The sequence below is a fragment of the Stenella coeruleoalba genome (genome assembly GCF_951394435.1).
Source record: "Stenella coeruleoalba genome assembly, chromosome: X".
Lineage (NCBI taxonomy): Eukaryota > Metazoa > Chordata > Mammalia > Artiodactyla > Delphinidae > Stenella > Stenella coeruleoalba.
The window spans coordinates 109,687,139-109,709,258 of NC_137152.1; the positions used below are offsets into that span (position 1 = coordinate 109,687,139).

The window sequence follows — 22,120 nt, forward strand, 5'->3', positions numbered from 1 at the left end:
TGTTACCTATTCAAAAACTGTAAAAACAAATTAACTCCTTTGGTAAATTTAAAAACTTAAGACATTTTAGCTCACATATTTCACTTCTTATTTTTGCTTATTTAACTCACAGGAATAGGAGACAGCTTTGGGAAATAGGAGACTTTGAGTTCCTCAGAGATATACCGAAACAAAATGTGTCAATCGTTGTGAAACTTAGGTCTCCATTTTCTTTTATTTTTTTAAAGTAATTTCTGTTCTTTACAATGTGTTATCACATGCACACACACATGTGCGTGCACCTGCACACGCACACACGCACACACGCGCGCGCACGCACACACACGCGCGTGCACACACACACGCGACTTGAGATGGACAGAGAAAGAAGGATAACCTTCAAACACAAGGGATTTTTTTTACAAAGTTCAAAATAGATTACATTTATGTGCTTTTTAGTCATTACACAACATACAGACATGATTCATTTAATGATTTATGCTCCCCAAATGGTTAAACAATGAGGATTTTCTATGAAAGAGTATACGTAAAAGCTTTTACTTTAGAAGCAAAGTACTGTTTCCTGCAAAACCCAACCTCAGGCATACATCTCGTGTTTACATATATTCCTTAAGAATACTACAGTAGCAGTGCATAAGTTCATTCTGTAAAAAGATCTGGAAGATGATTTTCAAGAGACTCAATGCATTGTGCTCTCAGATAAAAATCCTAAGTCAAAAGATCAGATACTATAACAATAACAGTTAAAACTGCATATATATGTTAGAGATCAGAAGAGGCTATAAAGAAATGTACATAGTTGTGCTTTGGGGACTTTTTTTGGTAAAGTTGTTTTAATAATAAATACAAACTTAAAAAATGTCTCAGTGACTGATAAAAAATAGACACAGATATTCAGGAGTTTTTGTACTTGGCTTAGAGTTTAAAGGTGAAAAATCATCTCCACATAAAACACCTGGCATTGGTAGTCCCCATCTGGACCAGTAGCTTACAGTCAGGCAAAGGGCTGGGGAGAAAAGATAAAGTGATTTTTCCTCCTATTAGCATAAAGCATTATGCCTACCTTCCTTCAGAAGTCTTAGACCAAACAGAATGGTCACCCTGCTTCTTGGTGGCTGGACCACAACCTATCCTGTAGTTCACCAGATGAATTAAATATGTCCTGTCTTCTGTGAGACCCTAAGATAAACATGATCCCTCAGTACTTTATGCTGTTTCATTTTTTTACCTTCTACACATTAACTGTAAAACTCTTATTTTTAGAAACACCATGGCGCCTGTATATAATGATAGAGGACAAGGCATAATTTATATAGTAACATTGATGTTCGTGGCTAGGAAATAAATATAATTTCATTTTCAGGCTGGTCAGTTTGCTCTTTTAGGCCTTTAACTTTGAAGGATACATGACCTCAACAATCAAAGTGAATTAGAAAAAAGATGAGAAAATAACAAATGTCTTAATTAAAGTCTTTTGCACGGTCGGCTTAGATATAAAAAGAATTTCTTCAAAAAATTTCCTAAGTGTCACTCAGAAGCTTCCTTGCTGTCTGTAACATAATGTGCTGGAGTCCTTGGAATAAAATTATAGAGGAATTTAAAATATATATTATACATTTGCAATGATTGTAAATCAATCAATAGTTTGTAGCATGTTAATGGGGTGAAATAAAGATAAAAGGCAGTCCACATTCATATTTTCAAGATAAATCTACTTCAGAAGTCAAGTGAATTCCTTGTTCATGTTCTAAGTATAGCCATTGTGATAAGACCTGAAAGAAAAAATTGGAGAACAGTTAAGGACATGCATTTTACAAAACCTTCCATTCAATAAATAATTGTTTGCACCTCAGTGAGCAAATAAAACACAGCACATAGGCAGGCACTCTACCAAGAACTCAAAATCAACTTGAATTTAGCTGATACTATACAGAAGAAATCCAATTTACAGCAATAGGCAGTCATTGGATAGATTTAATGCAATCACTAATGTCTGGCCATAGCTAATTTTTTAACCATCAAATATATCTCTCGTTTTATCCAGTCACGACAACTATAATAATAGCAGACATGGCATTTTAAAGTGTCAGTAAAGCCTGCTAATTTCATCCAATGCAAGCCTGTTTGTATCCCAGGGCCCTAGGGCCACAAAGAGACAGAAGCATAAGTAGAAAAAGCAGAAGTATTTCTGCTTAGCCTGTTTCTTTTGAAGAGACTCCATACATAAAACCATAAAAAAAATTAATAATATAAGAATATCCTCCGTCCTAAATGAGTGGTTTTTAAAAAGTGAGTGACAAAGTACAGAGAAGGAAAATAATCACATAGGACTGGAGCAGTCAGAGAAGATGCCCCAAAAGGTCAAGCTGACGTAAGCCTAAAAGATGGACAGGAAAGATATAGAACAGTATGATGGGCAGGCACTTCAGGTGAGCGAATGGCAAGAGCAAGGGCATGGAGGTAGGACCGGGGCTACAGATGAGCTTTGTGGGGATCAATAAATAATCTAACGCACTCTAATCAAGAAGTTACATAGGGAAGCAGCTAGACAAGAGTAACTCAGAGAGGACTCAGAGTGTGGAGTCTTCAGTGCCGAACTATGGAGTTATACTTCATTCTACGGATTATGGGGAATCACTGAAGGTGGTTGAGTAGGGAGTGGTGGTGGTGAAATCAACACAGGATGGAAATCAACCTGACAGTAATGTGATGGATGATTTGCGGCGGGAGATAATGGGGGTAAAGGGGAGGAATAGGAATAGGAGGGACACAGACAGAAGTCGGAGACAACTTAGAAGACAATTTGGAAATTTTATAAAAGGGAACACACCAAGGAATTCTGAGAGAGAATACTGAAAAGAGTTGGCACCTCAGAAGAGGTGAGAGGAGACGATGAGGAGAGTCATTCATCACCAGAACCCTAATCCTTGACACATGGTAGGTACTGAATGAATGTTTGTTCATTTGAACTAATTAACTATAAGGTTTCAAGCCAGGATGACTGAAAGAATGATTCAACAGGAAACAAGGGAACTGGTTTAAAGAGAAAGGGTCACAACATTAAACAAGGCTTCCCTGTTCATCTTTATCACTGTATGCGCTTTGTATGTTTCCCTAGGATCAATTCCTAGAAGTAAAAATGCTGTATCATGGAATGTATGCATTTTACATTTTATACATGTTTTATACCACTGTAAATCAGCAAAAGGAAAATAACTGAAAAATACAGTATTAGGTACTAGATAAACAAGCTGAAAAGAACTAAATGTGAGCCAACAATTAAATCTTAAAATGCACTTTATCTCAACGTGCTTTTGAAGCAATCTGTTTTTCTTAAAAAAAAAAATCAAGCCACCACCATCATCCTACACACACATAAAGACCGCCACTACCACCTCCAGGCCATAAAAACTGCCTACACAGGGAGGGACAGAATAGGGGTGGGGCAATGGGAAGTACAAACTATTGGGTGTAAGATAGGCTCAAGGATGTATCGTACAACACAGGGAATAGAGCCAATATTTTGTAATAACTGTAAATGGAAAGTAACCTTTAAAAACTGTATTAAAATTTTAAATAACTTTTTTAAAAAGAGAATCAACTGTAATCAGTACACCTCAGGCAAGCCATTTAGAGATTCTGGGCCTTGATTCAGGTTAGGAATCCTTGGCTTACTGAAGTTTAATGTGAGTGTTTCCATAATTCTCATGTTTTTACAAATGTATTTTGCAGGTATTTAGGACACAGTTTAGTCCAGAAGAGATTTTTTGAAGAAAGAATGGAATAAATAAAAGAACAATGTATTATTCTTTTCAAGAAAATAAATTGCCAACACATATGCCCCAATGCACCTTTAAAACACTTACCTAAGATATAAGCAGCCACTAATTTTTGATTGACACTTAAGTGGAGGTAGAGAGGCACCAGCGATTCCACATCACCCAGCGTGGGAAGCATCAGAGCTGCAATACACACCACTCCCAGGAAGACAGTTAGTAAACTAGGTCCTGAGGAGACAGTTCTGTTTTCTGTAAAAAGATAAAAATCCCTAAGCTCGCTTCTATTTATTTATTTATTTTTTTTTTTGCGGTACACGGGCCTCTCACTGTTGTGGCCTCGCCCGTTGCGGAGCACAGGCTCCGGACACGCAGGCTCAGCGGCCATGGCTCACGGGCCCAGCCGCTCCGCGGCATGTGGGATCTTCCCAGACCCGGGCACGAACCCGTGTCCCCTGCATTGGCAGGCGAACTCTCAACCTCTGCGCCACCAGGGAAGCCCCCTGAGCTTGCTTCTAAAAACAACTTAAGACAAAAGTTCATTCACACGGACTGGCCACCACTCACCAGGATTCTGGTTTTGCCTAACTTCTCTGATTCTTTCCCCATCATTCCCATTTCGTGGGGCCTGATCTGTTGGACTTATCTGGAAGCCCATTACAGGATGGAATGTGAGGTAGTGAGTTCCTACTGAAGAGAACAGTGGTCATCATCCTTTCCCCACTACCCCACCGGAATTCGTAGAAAGTGTTCAAGCATGTATTATCTGTGCAGAGAATGGGCTAAAAATAGATAGAAACTGAAGTTCTGGCATTTTCTTCCCATACCCCCAATGCACTGCTTGTGTGTACTCCATTTTGGAGCCCACTGCAGTAGAGCTCCACTACCTTCTGGGAGTATCTTTGGTAGGTCTCGAGACAGGTTTGGTCCTAATACCTGCAGCATCCTGCTATCATTTTTGAAGGTGTTAAGGCGGCAAAACGTTCTACTTTAATGTCATTAAAGCTGCCTATGAAAATTCTTGCCCTCCACTCTACCCCCATTTATAGCATAGAAGTAAGAAAGCAGCAGAAACAATGTCAGGCAAATATTATTCTAAATGAAATAAATCCATCACAGAAGGACAAATACTGCATGATTCCGTTTATATGAGGAATCTAAAATAGTCAAAGTCATAGAATCAGAGAGCAGAATGGTGGTTGCCAAGGGCTGGGTTGCTAATCAATGGGCATAAAAATCTCAATTATACAAGATGAATAAGTTCTAGAGATCAGCTGTACGGCATTGTGCCTATAGTTACCAATATTATATTGTACACGAACATTTGTTAAAAGAGCAGATATCTTGTTGTATTCTTACCGCAATAAAATAAAATTTAAAAATATTTATTATTGGCCTGCTATTCTACAGTTCTGGTTGTATGTGTACAATATTCATACCCATATTTTTAAGAAACCCACCAGCATTTTCTGTCTTACGGCTTTTCCCACTACCCTTCCTTTCATTAAAAGGAATAGCCAACAGCAACACAATCTTTGTGTTTTATTAATGAAATAATGCTGTTCATTTTATTATTAGATGCAGCTTTTCTAAATTATTAATACCATAGCTGTTGTGTGAAGTTTAATTGAGCCTCACCAAAGACAGATAGGTGAAAACAAATTCAATTTTTATAGTGATTATTGCTTGAGATGAAACAATAGCATAAATGCCTAAAAACAAGTCTATCTTTTGCTAACGAATGTAGTACTTTATATTTATATTTGTTGCAAAGGTAAGTTTTCAAGGAAAATATTTATCACGACTACACTGTTCAATGCAAACCCACAGTAAAGATTATTTCAAGGAATTTTTACTATTTAGAGAAATTCCAAAAACATTCACATAAATGCTTGACATTTTTCAAAGTGGAAAGTTTTTCTGATACTACAGGGTTGTAAAAATTTTAGAGATATAGAAAACATAAAGGTTCCTCTGTAATCCCATCCTCCTAGAGATAACACTGTTAACAGCTTGGTATAGATCCTTTCAGATTTTATAAATGCCCATATAAACATGTAAAATGATTTTTTTACTTAAATGAGACCATACTATACATACTGTTCTATAACTTTTTTTCTCTCACTTGGAATATATATTTGAACCTCTTTCTATGTCCATATATAACTATCTACCATTCTATCAAATCCTTGTAAATGTCTGCCTGACATTCCATCTTATGAATATTCGTAATTTAATCAATCCCCTAAATGACTTTTAGGTCATTTTCAATTCTTTATGATTATAAACCATAATAAAGAACGTAGTTTTCTTAAGCCAGAGAGCACTGGCTCAAACCTGGCATAGACACAGCAGTTCATTAACAATGTAATTAAGACGAACCCTCTAAGATTCAGCTGAATCTTTTTAAAATAACTTTTTAATGACCTGGGCTTTGGTATTTTCTGAAAGTATGCTTTGTGGGTTTCTCTTCAATTTCTGTTAAATGAAAAAAAAGAATATATACATATATATTTTTTTCTGTTAAAAAAAGAATATATATATAATTGTATTTATGCACATAGACGAGGTCTAGAAAGTAACATGGAACACATGTAAGCAGATCTGTCAAGTGTGTGGGATTATAGGTGCTGGTTACTTTTTTAAATTTGTTACTACTATATGTCTCTTTATATAATACATAACTTGAGAAGAAATTTCTCATTTGTACTGCCTTTCACCACATTTTAAAATCTAAATCTTTCACGATACAGCCGCCAACGATTTTTCCAGCTAAACTCACAGAGAGACCCTCACAATCTTGTGGTACCTGCGGGGAGCGGGGAGCTCTACTGTGTGCTGCCGCCCTTGCTCTAGACAGCAGCAGCCGTGGAAACCTTGTAAGACAAAGAAAACCAACCCAGCTGCCCCTACCAGCTGAGAAGTCCAGCCTTCCTAGTGAGGCCCGCGCACATATTTCCTGTGTAACTACTGTACTGAACAAGTGATGAACTTGATGAACAAGACAAATAAGGTGTCTGCTTTCCTTGAGCTTCCTGACCAGGATGGCTTAGAGAGGTGTGTGGTGGTTTTTTTTTTTCCCCAAAACAGAGACCACCATGTGCTATGCCAATATCACCTATTCTATTCATCTACCTACTCCAATTTTACCATTAGAAGAATTCTCTAATGTACTTCAGATACAAAGGTTCGTTATAAAAATAAAATAATAAAATGCTCAATTAATACACATTTGTATTTTAGGATGATTTTCGCTTGAATTCTAACAATTTAAAAATAAAAGAATATATATATATATATATATATATATATATATACACATATGAAACAGTAAACTTTTAACCCTTATTATTCTTCGGCATTAAATCAGTCTGTTAAATACCAAAATGATCTGTAACGACCACTTTACTTTAAATTATAAAATTAACACCCAAAACCAAATGCTCAAATGGCCTTTCTTGTTCTACAGGAGGCATTTTAAAAGAGGAATCTTGCATTTCATATCTATTTATAAGTCAACTTCACAGTATTGATTGGACATCAAAGTGACATTTGACAGAGATTCTCTTTCAGCTTCGAAACATGAAAAACTGGTCCTGTCGGTTAATAATAGTTGCTGAGAAGAAAACAATCTACTAGTTACTACCTAGTTCCTAGTCTTGGTATCACCAGAGAATCTGGGCACTCCTTGAACGGAATGAGAAGACACTTGGCTCCAGTAAATCAAAGGGGCATTACTCCCTGTCTTGTCGAGATAAACGTTCTAAGATGAACAAACTGATAGGGATCTATGAATTAATGTAATGACAACTAGATGGTTTTTAATCCCTCATATATAATGTTGCAATTTCAAGGACAGCTGTTATCACATTCATGTATCACGGTCAAAAAGTTTCCATGCTTTTCTATGGAAAATTTTATCTTCCTCCCCTTATAATAGGGTTGGAGGGAGATAATGAGAAGTTCAGAGGGAGGCGGAATGACGTCCAAGAGTTGACTATGAGGATCGTGTCGATGTTGAAAGAATATATCATAACACTCCTGAATATCTAAGCTGGAAGGAAATGAGGAATGGAGAGGGATTCAATTAATAGCCCACAGGGGATATTATAATCTACTTAGTTTAATTAACTTCAACTTTAATGAGATTTTTTTTTCAAAATAATATGAACAGTGCACCAAACTTGGCCTATTGCCAAACACAATCTCTCTCCTTCTTCGAATTAATTAAATGAGAAAGGATATAGGAAAGTCACAGAAACACAAGTATAGAATTGCCAAATTGTGCTAGCATTATAAAGCACAGGGCCTGCAGTCTCAGGTTTTATAGATTGAAAAGGCTCTGGCAACGACTGCCCTCTCCTTATAACCTCATCTAGCGGGAGCTCTTCTCTCCGCTGAAAGGCCAGCTCCAGGCCTCTTGTTCGATTCTAGGTACCTGATCTCTTCATTCACTTTTGAAGTAGTCGACTAGGTTTAGAGCGGCAGGTTATTGTTCTAGTAATTATTCTTTGCTCTCTGATTCTCTTAAAGTAAGAAATGTGTAAGACCTCAAAAGGGCTTTAAAAACAATCCAGACTACCTGGTTGAAACGACTGCTCAAAAAATAAACTTTCAGTTAAATGTTCCTTTATTCTTTTTTCCTCTTCTTCCTTTTGTTGTTCTTTTGCCGACGGGAGAAGAGTAGCCACGACCTCTTTCCTTCCTAAAGCCTTCCTCTGGCTTTGCTCGGAAACTTGGAGACGGAATTTGTCTATTACACCATAGTGACAGGATCGAACATCTCTATGACGAATCACACTGGAAACATTAAAAAAGAACAAATGCTGTTTAGGTTTCTGGGGGCCTGTCAAGCAGAATTCAGCAAGAAATTTCATACATATTAACTGACTATAACCAAATACTCAAATACAGAAATTTGCTAGTGGTACTTTAAAAAAAAACACAGTATAACCCAAAAAGAAATGGGTAATTCTGAAATATTTGATGAATAAGAGTCATCTTCAGAATAATAAGTAAAGAAAAGTAAAAGAATGATAGGTAAAGAAAAGAATGATAGGTAAAGAAAATTCCTTTTAGCAATGACATTCTTTTCCTGGCTATCTGTGTACAGCAATATTCACTAAACAGGATATGTGAAATGGTTTCTTCCCCACAAAAGTCTCATAAATTCCTATTGCCACTTATTTATTGTTCAAGTAACAAAATAACGAACCTCTCCCTACACTTAAAATTGAAGTCCATGCACAAAGGCAAAAATAAGCAATTGAATAAGTAGGTAACACAGTAAGACCAATGCAACAGAAGGCTTACAATGCATTTCTGTATTTCTCTGAAAAGAGTATATAAAGTACTATAAATTCTATGCAAGTTATCTGCAGTGCCATTTATTTTACTTCATTCTTAATAGAGAACACAGAACAACTGAGTCAAAGATAGAACATTGATTAGGCAAGAGACTATATTTCTTTGCAATAGTCCGTGCTTATTACGTACTGAACGAAAATCAAAAGAAATGTGCAAAAACACGTCCTCAAAGATACATCATTTTATGGCTCTGAGATGATGAAAATGTATGCAAGAGAAAAGACTTCTGCTTCTCATTCTCAACGGAAGATTTAAACAAATACAGTTTACTTGGTAGCTTAAATTAAGGGCTGGTCATTGGATCCATCTGGTCACCACTAGTTCTAAAGTGAAAATTAAATATGAACAGCTTGAACAAACAATCATTTATCTGACACTCTAAGATGAAGTTATCTGGAAGAGCTCAGATAACCTCTTACAGATGAGTAGTTATACACTCGCTTCCTGTTTGTATAGACTAACTTTCAGTTTTATTAGCTGAATCATTTCAGATGAATTTATATGACCATTGTTCTGAGAGCATAGTATTATTAGTTCCACAAATGACACTATAACAGCAAGATGTTCCAAAGAGGGCTAAATTCCCTCTTATAGCTAGAGAAATTTAAAGGAATAAGTTAGAACTTTGCCTCCATAAATCTCCCTGCTATGAATAAAAGCACAACGAGGAAGTGTTCGTGGAAATATTAACACACACATCAGCTCCAACATAATGAATTATTATTTGGCCAACCTGTTTAGACTTCCTTAGAAACTTCTTAAAAAGTATGTTGCAGGACAAACTCTCAGCAAAAATTCAAAATATAATGAAGGCCTATGTGGGAGCAGCTTCAAGAAAAGATCTTTTCCAAGTTAAACACATAAATATTAACACACTGAAAACATGTTACCAGGAAGTGGTTGTGACTTACATATCCACACAACACTGAGGCTTTACTGCACCTGCAGCGTCAGCGACAACATACTTATTTGGAGTAGTACACAAAACTGAAAGAAAAAGTCACAATGGCCATTAGTGTTTTTTAAAAAATTAGTTTCTACAAGTCAAAAATTAGTAGGGAGTAGTTAAAATCCAGAAAATACACCTAGGAGACTCACCTTTGAACTTTAAGGCAAACTCATAGGGATTATACAGCGTCAACACTTGCTTATGTGTTGACTGGTCATCTGCATAAAATAGCAGCTCTGTGGGAAACACAAAGACAGGAAGATTTCCTTCCACTAACTCTGGCTGCCTTTTTTGTTGATGCATTGGCACTGAATCCCCCTTGCTGCGGCTTCAGTTTTTACAGTCTCAAATCTATTTGGGGCTTTTCTTAAAATCAGTTAAAAACTCCAAAGCATTTTGGCAATCTGGAAAGAGAAGAGAAAAAGCAAACTGAGTGATACCTGTAATCATGAGCCAGCTCTGACTAGCATGGTTAGCATGCATTATAACAGTCCCCAAATCATTTAAACATGCCTTTTGACTCTTCCGCTTGGCTTACTTATACAGCTTCTACCAAACTATGCAAAGAAACTTACACTTGCTCCTTTCACATTCAGGATATCAACCTATGATAAAGAAGGCTTCCTACTTAAAATTAATCACCCTCAAAAAGGTGAGATCAAAAGGATGTCACTCATTTAAAACCTCAGATTAAAAAAAAACGTTTTGTCACAACTGATTTTATGTGAGCCAATCAGAATTCTTAACGATGAAAAAAATAAATAAAACAAAGTAAGCGTCCATGATTTACAAAGGAAAAACACGAGACTCACTTTTTTAACATTTATTTCAACAATGCTTTAGTTAGTGCCTTCTGGCAGCATGGGTGGAAGAGTTCTCTTAATCGTTTTTTCTACCAAAACCCAAGACAAGGAAAAATGTCTTGAAAAGAAGACGCATATCCAAACTTGCTAAGCAGTCCTTGGAGTTTTCCATGAAAATTCAAAGTCAGTAAGCAGGCCTCGGCATGCAAGTGGCACGGTGCCTCCCCTCCTACATCAAGTACACAGACTGCATGAGAGCTATTTTCTTCCAACTTCAGAGACCTTTTTGGATTCCTTCTGGGGTTGTTGAATATGTTCCAGAGAGTTGTAGCCTGTGTGATAAGTAATGTTTCTGTATTTGTCTCCTAATCTAATTTTGATCAACAACATTCTTATTTAGCTAGCGCCTTAAGTGTGGCTTTTTAAAATAAAATGAGAAAGCTAAAACATACAGTCACAGAAAATGTCTGATTTTCACCCTGTAGATCACACCTATAAAATACAGTAGGCCAAAATCCATTTAATACTTGGCACTCAGGTTCTCATACACTCAGAGAGAAATATAAAGAATGATTACATAGTTTGGTTGTTTTTTATTATTATTATTGTGTTATGACTGCTTTGCAATGTTGTGTTAGTTTCTGCTGTACCATTGTTTGGGTTTTTTTTGTTTGTTTGTTTTGTTTTCTTTGCGGTTCGCGGGCCTCTCACTGCTGTGGCCTCCCCCGTTGCAGAGCACAGGCTCCGGACGCGCAGGCTCAGCGGCCATGGCTCATGGGCCCAGCCGCTCCGCGGCATGTGGGATCTTCCCGGACCGGGGCATGAACCCGTGTCCCCTGCCTCGGCAGGTGGACTCTCAATCACTGCGCCACCAGGGAAGCCCCATCGTTTGGTTTTTACCAGCTATCGGGGCTCAGATTCTGATTGAGGCCTTGCCCACTTTTATCAAATAGGATACTGTATAATCATGTATGCAAATTTTTATTCTTTTCTCTCAGCTGAACATTATAGGCCAGGAACTATGTCAAGAGCTGCACAGAGATACAAAAATGAATAATGCACAGGCCCTGCCCTCCAGAAACTCTGCCCTCCAGAAACTCTGCCCTCCAGAAACTCAAGTATAATTGAGGAGACAAAATAAATATTTAAGCTACCTTTATTATAATGCATACCGTTGTATATAAAGCGCTAGGGAATTAGAAGACTGCATGAATAATTCTACCTGGAAGAGAGGCCAGGAGACAACATTTGGGGTGGCCCTTAAAGAAAAGAAGGATACGAGCTTCTGTGTTGGGGGAAGTAGGTAGGGAGGGCACTGAGACCTGGGGATCAGCATAAGGGAAGACACAGGAATGTGAAGGTAAGGGAGAACCTTGGTAAGCTCATCATCCACAGGCTGCCCCAGGTTCCACTTTCTCTTTGTATACTTTATAGCATGCATGTAGCCCATAACAGTGTTAGGTTGTTTTTTGTTTTTTAGGTTTTTATGACTAAGCTGAAAGCACCTATAGACATATTTATTAGTAATAATATTTTATATTTGTTTAATTCACAACAGATTACAAATTCTTTATTAATTACATATACTGAATGAACTGATCTATGTAAAGCCTTTAGCATTTGTTATAGGCAAGGCGCTGTTCTAAGTATTTGTTGTCATTACTAAATTAGGAAGAGACCAAGGTAGATAAAAAAATGCCAACAGGCCTCTCCTAGTCCAGTATTCTTTCTGCTATACCAAACTAACTGGCCATTTCAATAAAATAAAACTAAGGTTATTCTAAAAAGCATATGGTTAAATCATTTTAATTCTGAGTTTTTATTTGCCATGAATTTCTTCTCTTTCCTAAGAGCCATACATATTTCTATTTGGATAATGTCCTCTCAGAAGTTTGGCATGTTATTTTTTTCAATAGAAAATGATAAGCTCTACAATTACTTTCTTAGTAAGCTTGGCTGCCAGGAATAGAACATCCAAATTTGGCATCACTAAATAATATTCAACATCTTATTCTAAAACTCAGTTAGAGTGAGAATTTAGCTTATGATAAAAGGTGACATCTCAGGCTTCCCTGGTGGCACAGTGGTTAAAAATCCGCCTGCCAATACAGGGGACACGGGTTTGATCCCTGGTCCGGGAAGATCCCACACGCCGCGGAGCAGCTAAGCCCGTGCTCCACAACTACTGAGCCTGCGCTCTAGACCCCGTGAGCCACACGTGAGCCACGTGAGCCAACTGAGCCCACGTGCCGCAACTACTGAAGCCCGCGCACCTAGAGCCCGTGCTCCGCAACGAGAGAAGCCACTGCAATGAGAAGCCCACGCACTGCACCGACGAGTAGCCCCCGCTCGCCACAACTAGAGAAAGCTCGTGCGCAGCAACGAAGACCCAACGCAGCCAAATATAAATTTTAAAAAGATTTTTTTTAAAAAGGTGGCATCTCTAATTCATGGAAGATAGTTCAGTCAATAAATGTTGATAAAACCAGGTATCCATCTAGAAACACAATTGAGTTTATCCCTCACTCCTTATAAAATTCCAGAATTTTATTATGGTAAATTCCAAATGGATCAAAGCTTTCAATGTATAAAAAAAACAAAAGCATAAAAGCACTAGAAATCATGGAAAATCTTTTTAATAATCTTAGGCTTTCTAACAACCAGGAACCAAAAACTATTAGTAAATTCACCTATATAAAAACTTTTAAAGTTCTGCATGGCAAAAAGTTTTATAAGTAAAGCCAAAAAAACATGTTCAATCATATCATAGGCAATGTCTAACTGCCCTACTATATATAGAGGACCTCCAAATCATTAAAAAAAGACAACTCAATATAAAAATGAGCAAACACTATAATATTTTATAGAAAAGGACATACAAATCGTTTTTAAACTTACAAAAGGATGTGTAAGCTCACTCACAAGAGAAATACAAACTAAAGCTATACTTGAAATACATGTTTTTACCTGTCAGATTGGCAAAAATCAAAAATTTGATAGTACATGGTGGGAGCAATCAGGCATGTTCTTACATTGCTGGCGGGGATATAAATATAAGTTGGTACAACCACTATACCTGCCAAAATTGAATGCACCTAACCCTCAGCTCTAGACATTCTACTTCTAGGAATTTCTCAGGCATAAATATTCCCCTTGTGTGAAATCATATATGTGACAGGGCTTTTTTTTTTTTTTTTTTGCAGCACTGAGGATTAACAAAATAATTTACGTGAGGCACATAGAATGAAGCGTGGCATGCAGTAAGAGCTAGTTGTTGTCAATAGCAAAAGATTGGAAACGGCCCAACTGGCCATTAATAGGGGATTCATTAAGTAAAGTATGATATAGCCATTCGTTGGGATACCAGCTCTCTGTCAAGAAGAAAGAGGAAGCTCTTTGTGTGGTGTGGATATGGACTGATCTTCAAATGCAGTATTAAGTGAGAAAAGCAAGGTGCGATGCAGAGAGTAGGGTATGCTACCATTTGTGTAGAAAAGGAAGATAAAAGACTATGTAAACCTATTTTCTTGGGTATGGGTAAAATATCTTTGGAAGGACAGCCAGGGCTGCCCCTGGAAAGACAAACTGAATGGCTGGGGACAGGGGTGAGAGGGGAGTTTTCTCCTGATACCCTTTTAAATCTTTTGAGTTCTGAACCCCATGAAGACCTAATTCAAAACTAAAAAAAAAAAAAAAAAAGTTGACTCAAACAACAACTCTACTAGAGGCTAATTTGAAAAGGGTCTCAGGGTTTTTTTTAACTTTTATTTTTATTTTATTTTTTTGGCTGTGCCACATGGCATGCAGGATCTTAGTTCCCTGACCAGGGGTCGAACCCATGCCCCCTGCAGTGGAAGCACAGAGTGTTAACCACTGGACCGCCAGGGAAGTTCCAAAAAGGTGCCAGTTTTGAAACATAAGAAGGAATTTAGAAACAATGTGTGAAAAATCTGTTGATTGCATTTTCCATTTATGATCTTTTAATAACATTGAAAACCTTAAACTATGTGTTAAATAGAATTATTTTTAATTATTTAAAATAATTTTATATGCAACAGAAACTCATTACAATGAGAAGAACCAAGATTTATTTAAGATGACTTGAAAACTTAGGAAAATGTAACACTTTCTTACAAAGGAGTATGAGATGGTTTATAAATCTGGCTGGGGAGTCAAAATTAAACACACAGAACAAGTGCTAAACTCTTGCTTCTAACCTCAGGAAGTTAGCTGGCATAGGTCAGAGTAGAAATTTTACTAGCTTTAAATGATGGCTTAGTAGAAATTCTTATTTTTGAATTTTGAAGCTTTCTCTTTATGAGTTGGATATTTTCCCATGAATTGTGAATAGGCTGTCTGTCCCCTAGTCACCATCTTAAAAGTGCTGAATCATTTTTGAGCAGTTTACTATCTCTTTTCGAATTTGTGTTCCCATTTCTCACTTATCTTGGCTACGATATAAATTGCCTCCCAAACTCCAACCAGAGGAGATTAGGGAGAAATTAGCACTAGGTCACCAGTGCAATATTACAGACTCTGCCAACAAACATGATGGAGCATGATACCTGCCTTTAATTGATGGTTTTCCGGAGACTAACACTTTCTCTTTGCTCTAGTCAATATTGCAAAATGATAGAGTGCAAAAATTCTGGGGAGAGATTATACACTAAGCCGGTAAAACCTCACTGTGAATCAGTTAATAAGGTTGCTTTCCAAAAGTCAAGCACACACAGAGTCAAAGGATGTCAGCTCCTAACCCTTCTTATTTTACCAACAAGGAAAACAGGCCCAGGATGGTTAAGGGTCTTACCCAAGGTTGCACAGGATATTGGTGGCAGAACTCTGTCTCCAGAGTCGCACTTCCCTATACAATAATCATCTCCTCTGCGTCTCAGTTCAAAAACCCTGCTTCCCTAATGCTGATGGCAACACATGCCCTCATCTCTAGGAAATTCCCCTGCTTTTCCAGAAGAGAAGAGTTCTCAAAGGATGATCCAAAATTCAAGTCTTGATGCATGTGTTTCCTTTTCAGTTTTATCAAGAAAAAAAACTGAGAGACAATTTCACTTACTAAGTTGCGCACACTTTCTTTTCCTGATTGTGAAAGCAGAGCTATGGCTGTCAGTAACTATTCATTAGGGCGATAATAACCAAGGTTTATTTTATTCTTCCTCTCTGGACACCGAAATTTTACATATTCTTCAAAGCCTAGTACAAATGTCCCCTCTTTATGGCCTTCTGCTACTGCTCTGATCTACAAGCATTTCACTAATTTTATTACATTATTTTTTAATGTACTTACTGGATAGAGTGAATACATTGACATTTGTTTTGTGTGGACTAATTGTGACTCCCCAGATTTCAGTCATAATGCCGTATTGTTTTTCTGTGGGGTTTTTGTTTGTTTTGTTTTGTTTGCTTTGTTTTTTTGCATCCAAAGACTCAAGCTCAGCGTTAGGTACTTGGAAGATACTGAACTTAGCAGTTAACCTACAGGTATCCACTAATAAATATCTCCTGCATCAAGAAACATTCCCCTTCCCCATAGCTGAACACGCTTCATCCACAAAAGACAGGCAAGCCATCCCAATTAGAGGAACAGTAACTCTATGGTGGCTGCTTGCCATGGGCTGCAGTAAGAGAACGGAGAGCATCGACACTCCCAGCTGCCTCTCCCCTCCTCCCTCCCTCCCATTTCCCTCTCTTCATCTCCACTGCCTCCCCGTGCCCAACTGGGCCAGCAGGGTTTAGAAATCTGAGGCTCTGACATACCCCTGACTTTACAGGGAGACAGAACCGCTGCGAGCTGGTGGTACAGGAGACTGCCTCATCCTTTTCCTCTGATCCCAAAGCACGGAAATGCAAACATGAATGAAATCTGAGCGAAAACCTTATGTGTGCACACCACCTTGTGACCAGTCTGCAAACTACTCTCCCACCAAAAAAAAAAGCCTCAACACACTGAAATCCTCACCCACACTTTCCACCATCAGTCCAGAGAGACCAATACCCCAAGTGTGATTATTTTCTCTGTCTTCGTCACTTTGGATGGACCAGAGGAAGGGAAAGATAAGGCTCTGAGATAAACAGGGGAGTTTCGAGATCTTTTATCCCCAAAGATTCAAAACCTGGACTTAAAGAGCATAGAAACCCCTTGCAAACCATATAGTCATTTGCCCCCCACCCCCGCCCCGCCCTTATCTGGGGGAGAGGAGCCTGCAAGAAAAATGAAATAAGTGATCCTTGGGGATTCTTGTACCGAAGTAGTTCAAAGTTTGAAACAGTTAAGGATGATTTGAAGTACAGCCTCTCGCTGACACTAGGGACCCATCTGCTTGGCTACAGTGCACCAGCTACTTACTACCTGTGCCTGGCTCTTGTGTTTACTGATTAGGGCTCCCAGCTCCACCTTCAGGCCCAGCTCCCTTTTATCTGGGCACAGGGGCTATCTCTTTCCTCCATACTTGGTGCAGTCCTTGCCAATGGCCAACTGGATAGTAAACAGTGAAGAGCAATATGTTCTTTTGCTTTACTCTCACTGGTATTAAAACCTCTCTTTCCTTCCCATTTCATAAAGTCAGCTCTCCTCATCTCTGAGTTTCCAGTATCGTCTATTAGGCTTTTTAATGGCTGGTCTGTTCCTAAAATCGGCTCTTTCACAAGCGATGTTCTAATGTTCACGCTATATTTTTAAATGGTTCACTGCTCAATATTAGGCAATTTTGTTTTTATACAATTTCGAGGGGGTTTTGTATAATTTGATATCTTACTAATGAGATTGACTGCTACAAATGATATGTAGTGCTAGGCTATTACATATTTAAGATGTAAAACTTAAGTAGTGTACCTTTTAAGGTTTAAAAGAAATAAGGATGGGGCATCCCTGGCAGTCCAGTGGTTAGGGCTCTGAGCTTCTACAGCAGGGGACATGGGTTTAATACCTGGTTGGGGAACTAAGATCCCGCATGCCACGCAGCGTGACCAATAAATAAAGAAATAAAAGAAATAAGGATGCTCTCCAATAATGCCTTTTTTAAAACATTTCTTTCAAACTAGTTCTTTCCAACCCTTGTTTTATACTATCCCAATGTCTTCAGTTATTTCATGATGTATGTGCAATTCTCAAAATGTATATTAACTCATTATATGAAATACATATGTTGCTACATAGAGCACTCTCAGAAGTTATAGAATCACAAATTATTTCAACAAACATTTACTGAGCACTTATTATATACCAGGCACTGTGCTAAAGAATATGGAGAAAAGATGAAATCATGGTCTCAGCCCTCCAAAATGAGTCTAGCAGGAAAAACGGATATACATAGTAATTAGGATAAGATGTGACAAATGTTAAAATGCTGATAGATACAAAACGCTCTGGGAGCATAAAGAAAGTGACAGTCTGCCTTAAATAGGGGTTTGCAGTAGGAGTGGAGGGAGACGGGGGTGAATTCCAAGGAAGAGTATGTGTGGAGGCATGAAAGGGACTCTTAAAATGAGCTTTGGCATTGCTTATGGTTAAAAAATAGCACGTATGGGGGAGCGGCAAGAGAGAAGGCTGGAAAGGTAAGCTGGAGGCAGATGGTGAAAATCTTGTAAGCCAAGTTTGAGAGTGTTTCTCAAAATGTCGTACCAGACTAGCAGCAGCAGCTTCACCTGGAAACTTGCTAGAAATGCAGATTCTTGGGTTCCCCCCAGACCTACTGAATCAGAAATTCTGCGGTTGGGGCCCAGCCATCTGTGTTTTAATAAGCCCTGCAAATGATTCTGATGCACTCTATGCTTTGAGAAGCACTGCTGCAGGCCAAGGGAAACCTCGGAAGGATTTGAAGCAGGGAATTGACTGGATATGATCTGACGTAGGAAACTGGTTGCCATTGACTAGTCAAGCAAAGGGCCTGACCCCAAAGTAGTTACAGTAAAAAATAAATAAATATTGAATGAATGTGGCATGGAGAGATGAGGGCCTACACTAAGGCAGGAGGAATGGAGAGGAAACAGATTTCAGAGATGTTTTTCAGGTGGCTCAAGTTCAATCAGGTGACTAGGGTATATCCATACAAATGTATAACCGAAATGGTTTTTATATAAAAGCAAGCTATAATTTTGTCAACTGTATCAGCTACTAAGTGTTTTAAGAAGTGGTCCACACAGACCCTAGAAAAAAGGGGAGGTCAAGAGCAATTTCTATGTGTTCCCACAGTGTCAAGACCAAAGGGTGCCCTGGCTTGTACGTGAATCTCTGGTCTGCTTGGCAGTTCTACGTCTCCCTTTATTAATAAACTGGTATTCATATTACATAGAAATCTCTTGTGAGTTTGGTTAGTATGGATCAATCCCTGAGACTGACTAATAGTTTCTAGATGTGCTGGCAAAATGTAATTTTGAACCCTGAAAAGCTGAAAACCAGATACTGGTTCTGGTGATCTAATCAAGGTACTGTCAAGGTGAGACCCGGCTAGAGCTGTCTTTTTATTCAAATTTCATCATTGATCACATAGCCCACTTAATTCAGGAAGAAGTTGGAATGAGTGAAAGAATCAGACTTTGTACTATGCCCTGAAGATCAAGAAAGTCAGATGGAACTGTTATTTATAATGTTTAGCGGAGGCAATCTTCAATTCCCTGATAGAGGAGAGACAGGTACAGGTCAACCTATACGGTTAATTTACCTAATAAGAATTTTGCAGAATGCAGTTCCTATTTCTATTAGGATTCTGGGTACTTCTTGTTACTTGCTGCATGTTCCTTTTAGTTGATACCAACATCTTGCCTTATTTGACCAGCTTATTTTATCCAAGAATAGTGCCCAATCAAAAACTGCACCACTTTATGGAATCTGAGAGCTATTAGGGGCTCTGGAGATTAAAACAAAACTTTCATATTACACATGAGGAAATGGAGGGCCTCAAAGAGTAAATCACTTAATCTATTTATTGTAGGGCAAGATTCTCCAGAATGCTACAAGGTGGCAAAACAAGATTCAGAACACTAATAATCTAAGTTTCAGACAAGATTTTAAATTATTTTCCGTCTTAAACTTTTTAAAATCAGAAAAAGAATAACAAATTACTTCATTGGGCTATTAGAGGACTGGGAAGCTTTTCTTGCAGTTTCTTGTTTTCTGCTTTTCAGAAATTGGACTTATATGTAAAAGGTCCATGAGAAAAAAAATTGAAAATAAAAAATTTAGGAAGAAAATGTGCATGAACAATTTAAGGGGAGAAACATGCATTATGTTATAAACTAGTTGTTCTATTTTCTATCTTTGCCTATAACATGGTAACTCGGTACTGAATATTGTCCATTACATTTAATTATATTCTATAAATAAAGGAAATCCAAATAAAGGGAATTCCAAATTTTCAAATATCCTGGTATTTGAGTAAACCTCTTATTTTGAGAGTTCTAGAAATGCTTCAGAATCTAGTTTAATCTCGAATCCTGTTTGGATATGTAGACGTGAACAACTTGAAAGGCACATTTGGCCCCGTTTCCTGTTTTCCAAACTTCCCACTGCTTTATAACCAAATATACGTGTAATCTAAAAGTTGGTGTCCACTCCCTATTTAATATCCTGTATATGATATTTTCTCGGCAGAGACTTCCCAGCACTTAGAGGAAACAAGTGGACAAGATTTTCACCATCAAGAATATATTAAATCCCATGTGCGCCCCGCCTGAAGAAGTAGATTTTCCCCTTTTTGTCTGGAATTCACATTAAGAACACAATGCATTCCAAAAGTACAGGACTGCTTTTTAGGCAAGATCCAAAGGACCCAATGTTTCAGGTTTCCGTCCTTCTCTTAGTTCCCTCAAAGGTAAAAAAAAAATCCGGGACCTTTTCCACTTAACATTTTCCCTCTCGCTCCCCGAAGTGAGGTCTTTTTGAGTCTACTGGGGCAGAAATGCTACTTCAATCCGGAGAGGACAGATGTCAGTTACTTTACCCAGAGGGGACACCACAGAGCACTGACGAAGGGCTGGAAGGCTGAGGAGGGAGTATCAAACGATCCATCCTAGGACTTCAGCTCCACCAGGCTGGGGCCCAGCCTTTCCAGCCCTCGTCCCCACACCGGCCGGCTCCATGTGAAACCGGTCATGTGAGCCTGTTTACAGCCCAGCAGCTGGTGCAACCATCAGGATCCGTGCGGAGGTCCAGGAAGGGGGAAGACACAGGCCACGTACCCCTTACATCCCCCGCCAATCATTTCAAGAAGGCGTTTGCTCTCACTCCCAGCCTTTCCACCCCGCTTTCATTGCCCTCCAGCCATCCCGGGACGCCTCGCTCCAGCCCCGCCGATTTCCTTCCAATTGCTCGCCGCGGGGACCGGCTGGACTGGAGGAAGGACGAGGACAGTGTCATCCCGAACAGGGATGTCGACCTCCCTCCCCCAGCCCTCCTCGAAACATCCGCCAAAGAGTTGTCCCTGGAGTCGCATCCCCGGGGCAACCGAACTCTGTCGGTCAGGCACCGGGAGGATCCAGAGCCAGCTGCCTCCGCCCGGGCAAAAGCGAAACACACACGCGCCAGCCCCATCCGGGGGCGGAGATCCGCGGGCGGCGGGGCAACTGACAGTCAGAGATGGGGCAGAAAGGACTCCATCTGCCTTCCCCCCACCTCCCACCCGCGTCCCGGCGCCACGGAGCCCGGCTGTCAGTCACAGAGCCAAGCTCGGGGTTTAGGTACAGCTCATTCTTTCCGCGGGGTCTCTTGGCAACGCAACTTCCACGTCTTCCCGAAGTCGGAGGAAGTGGGTGACGGGACGGTGGGGGACTCTCACCTCGGCAACACCGGTTCCTCGGAAAGCAGCTGCGACTGCTCCCTCCAGTCCTTTGTCAGCATCTCTAGGCTGCACTGCCTGCTGGGATACCGGAGGACTCAAATGCCACCTCTCTCCGCCCTGGAGGATGAGCTGCGGTTGCGGGGTGGGTGGGAAGAGGGAGAAGAGGTGGAGTCGGAGGCGGGGCCGGATCCGGGGGCGGGGCTTCCTTACTGCCACCTGGCCTCTGGATTTCTCCCTGCTGTCTCTGACCTGCCCCTCCTCTCCCTTCCTGCCGCCCCTTGAAGAGAAAGGGGACTCTTACAGAAGGCCATCTCTCATTGCATTTGTTAGGCAGTGACCCTTGACTCCTCCCTCGTCCTATTCCCCTACACACACACACACACACACACACACACACACACACACACACACACACACACACGCAGAATGAGGACA

The 22,120-nt window shown here is 39.4% G+C and overlaps 1 protein-coding gene across 1 annotated transcript; it reads right to left on the reverse strand.

Annotated features, from left to right (window-relative positions):
* Nucleotides 1–80: 80 nt before the first annotated feature.
* MOSPD1 (motile sperm domain containing 1) lies at nt 81–21,809 on the reverse strand. The gene is made up of 6 exons (XM_079910611.1): nt 21,683–21,809; nt 10,242–10,496; nt 10,055–10,130; nt 8,359–8,576; nt 3,867–4,028; nt 81–1,772 (listed from the first exon to the last, which is right to left on the reverse strand). Exons 2-6 carry the CDS (start codon nt 10,393–10,395, stop codon nt 1,741–1,743), a joined length of 642 nt encoding a protein of 213 aa, XP_079766737.1. The 5' UTR covers nt 10,396–10,496; nt 21,683–21,809; the 3' UTR covers nt 81–1,740.
* Nucleotides 21,810–22,120: the final 311 nt, after the last annotated feature.

What these genes read in the sequence shown, in the direction of transcription:
- MOSPD1 (XM_079910611.1), bottom strand. Translation starts at nt 10,395, where the DNA reads ATGCATCAACAAAAAAGGCAGCCAGAGTTAGTGGAAGGAAATCTTCCT. An exon ending in GTTTGCCTTAAAGTTCAAAG is followed by an intron (nt 10,131 to 10,241) that starts GTGAGTCTCCTA and finishes TTTTTCTTTCAG; the next exon opens with TTTTGTGTACTACTCCAAAT. An exon ending in TGAGCAGTCGTTTCAACCAG is followed by an intron (nt 4,029 to 8,358) that starts GTAGTCTGGATT and finishes ATCTTTTTACAG; the next exon opens with AAAACAGAACTGTCTCCTCA.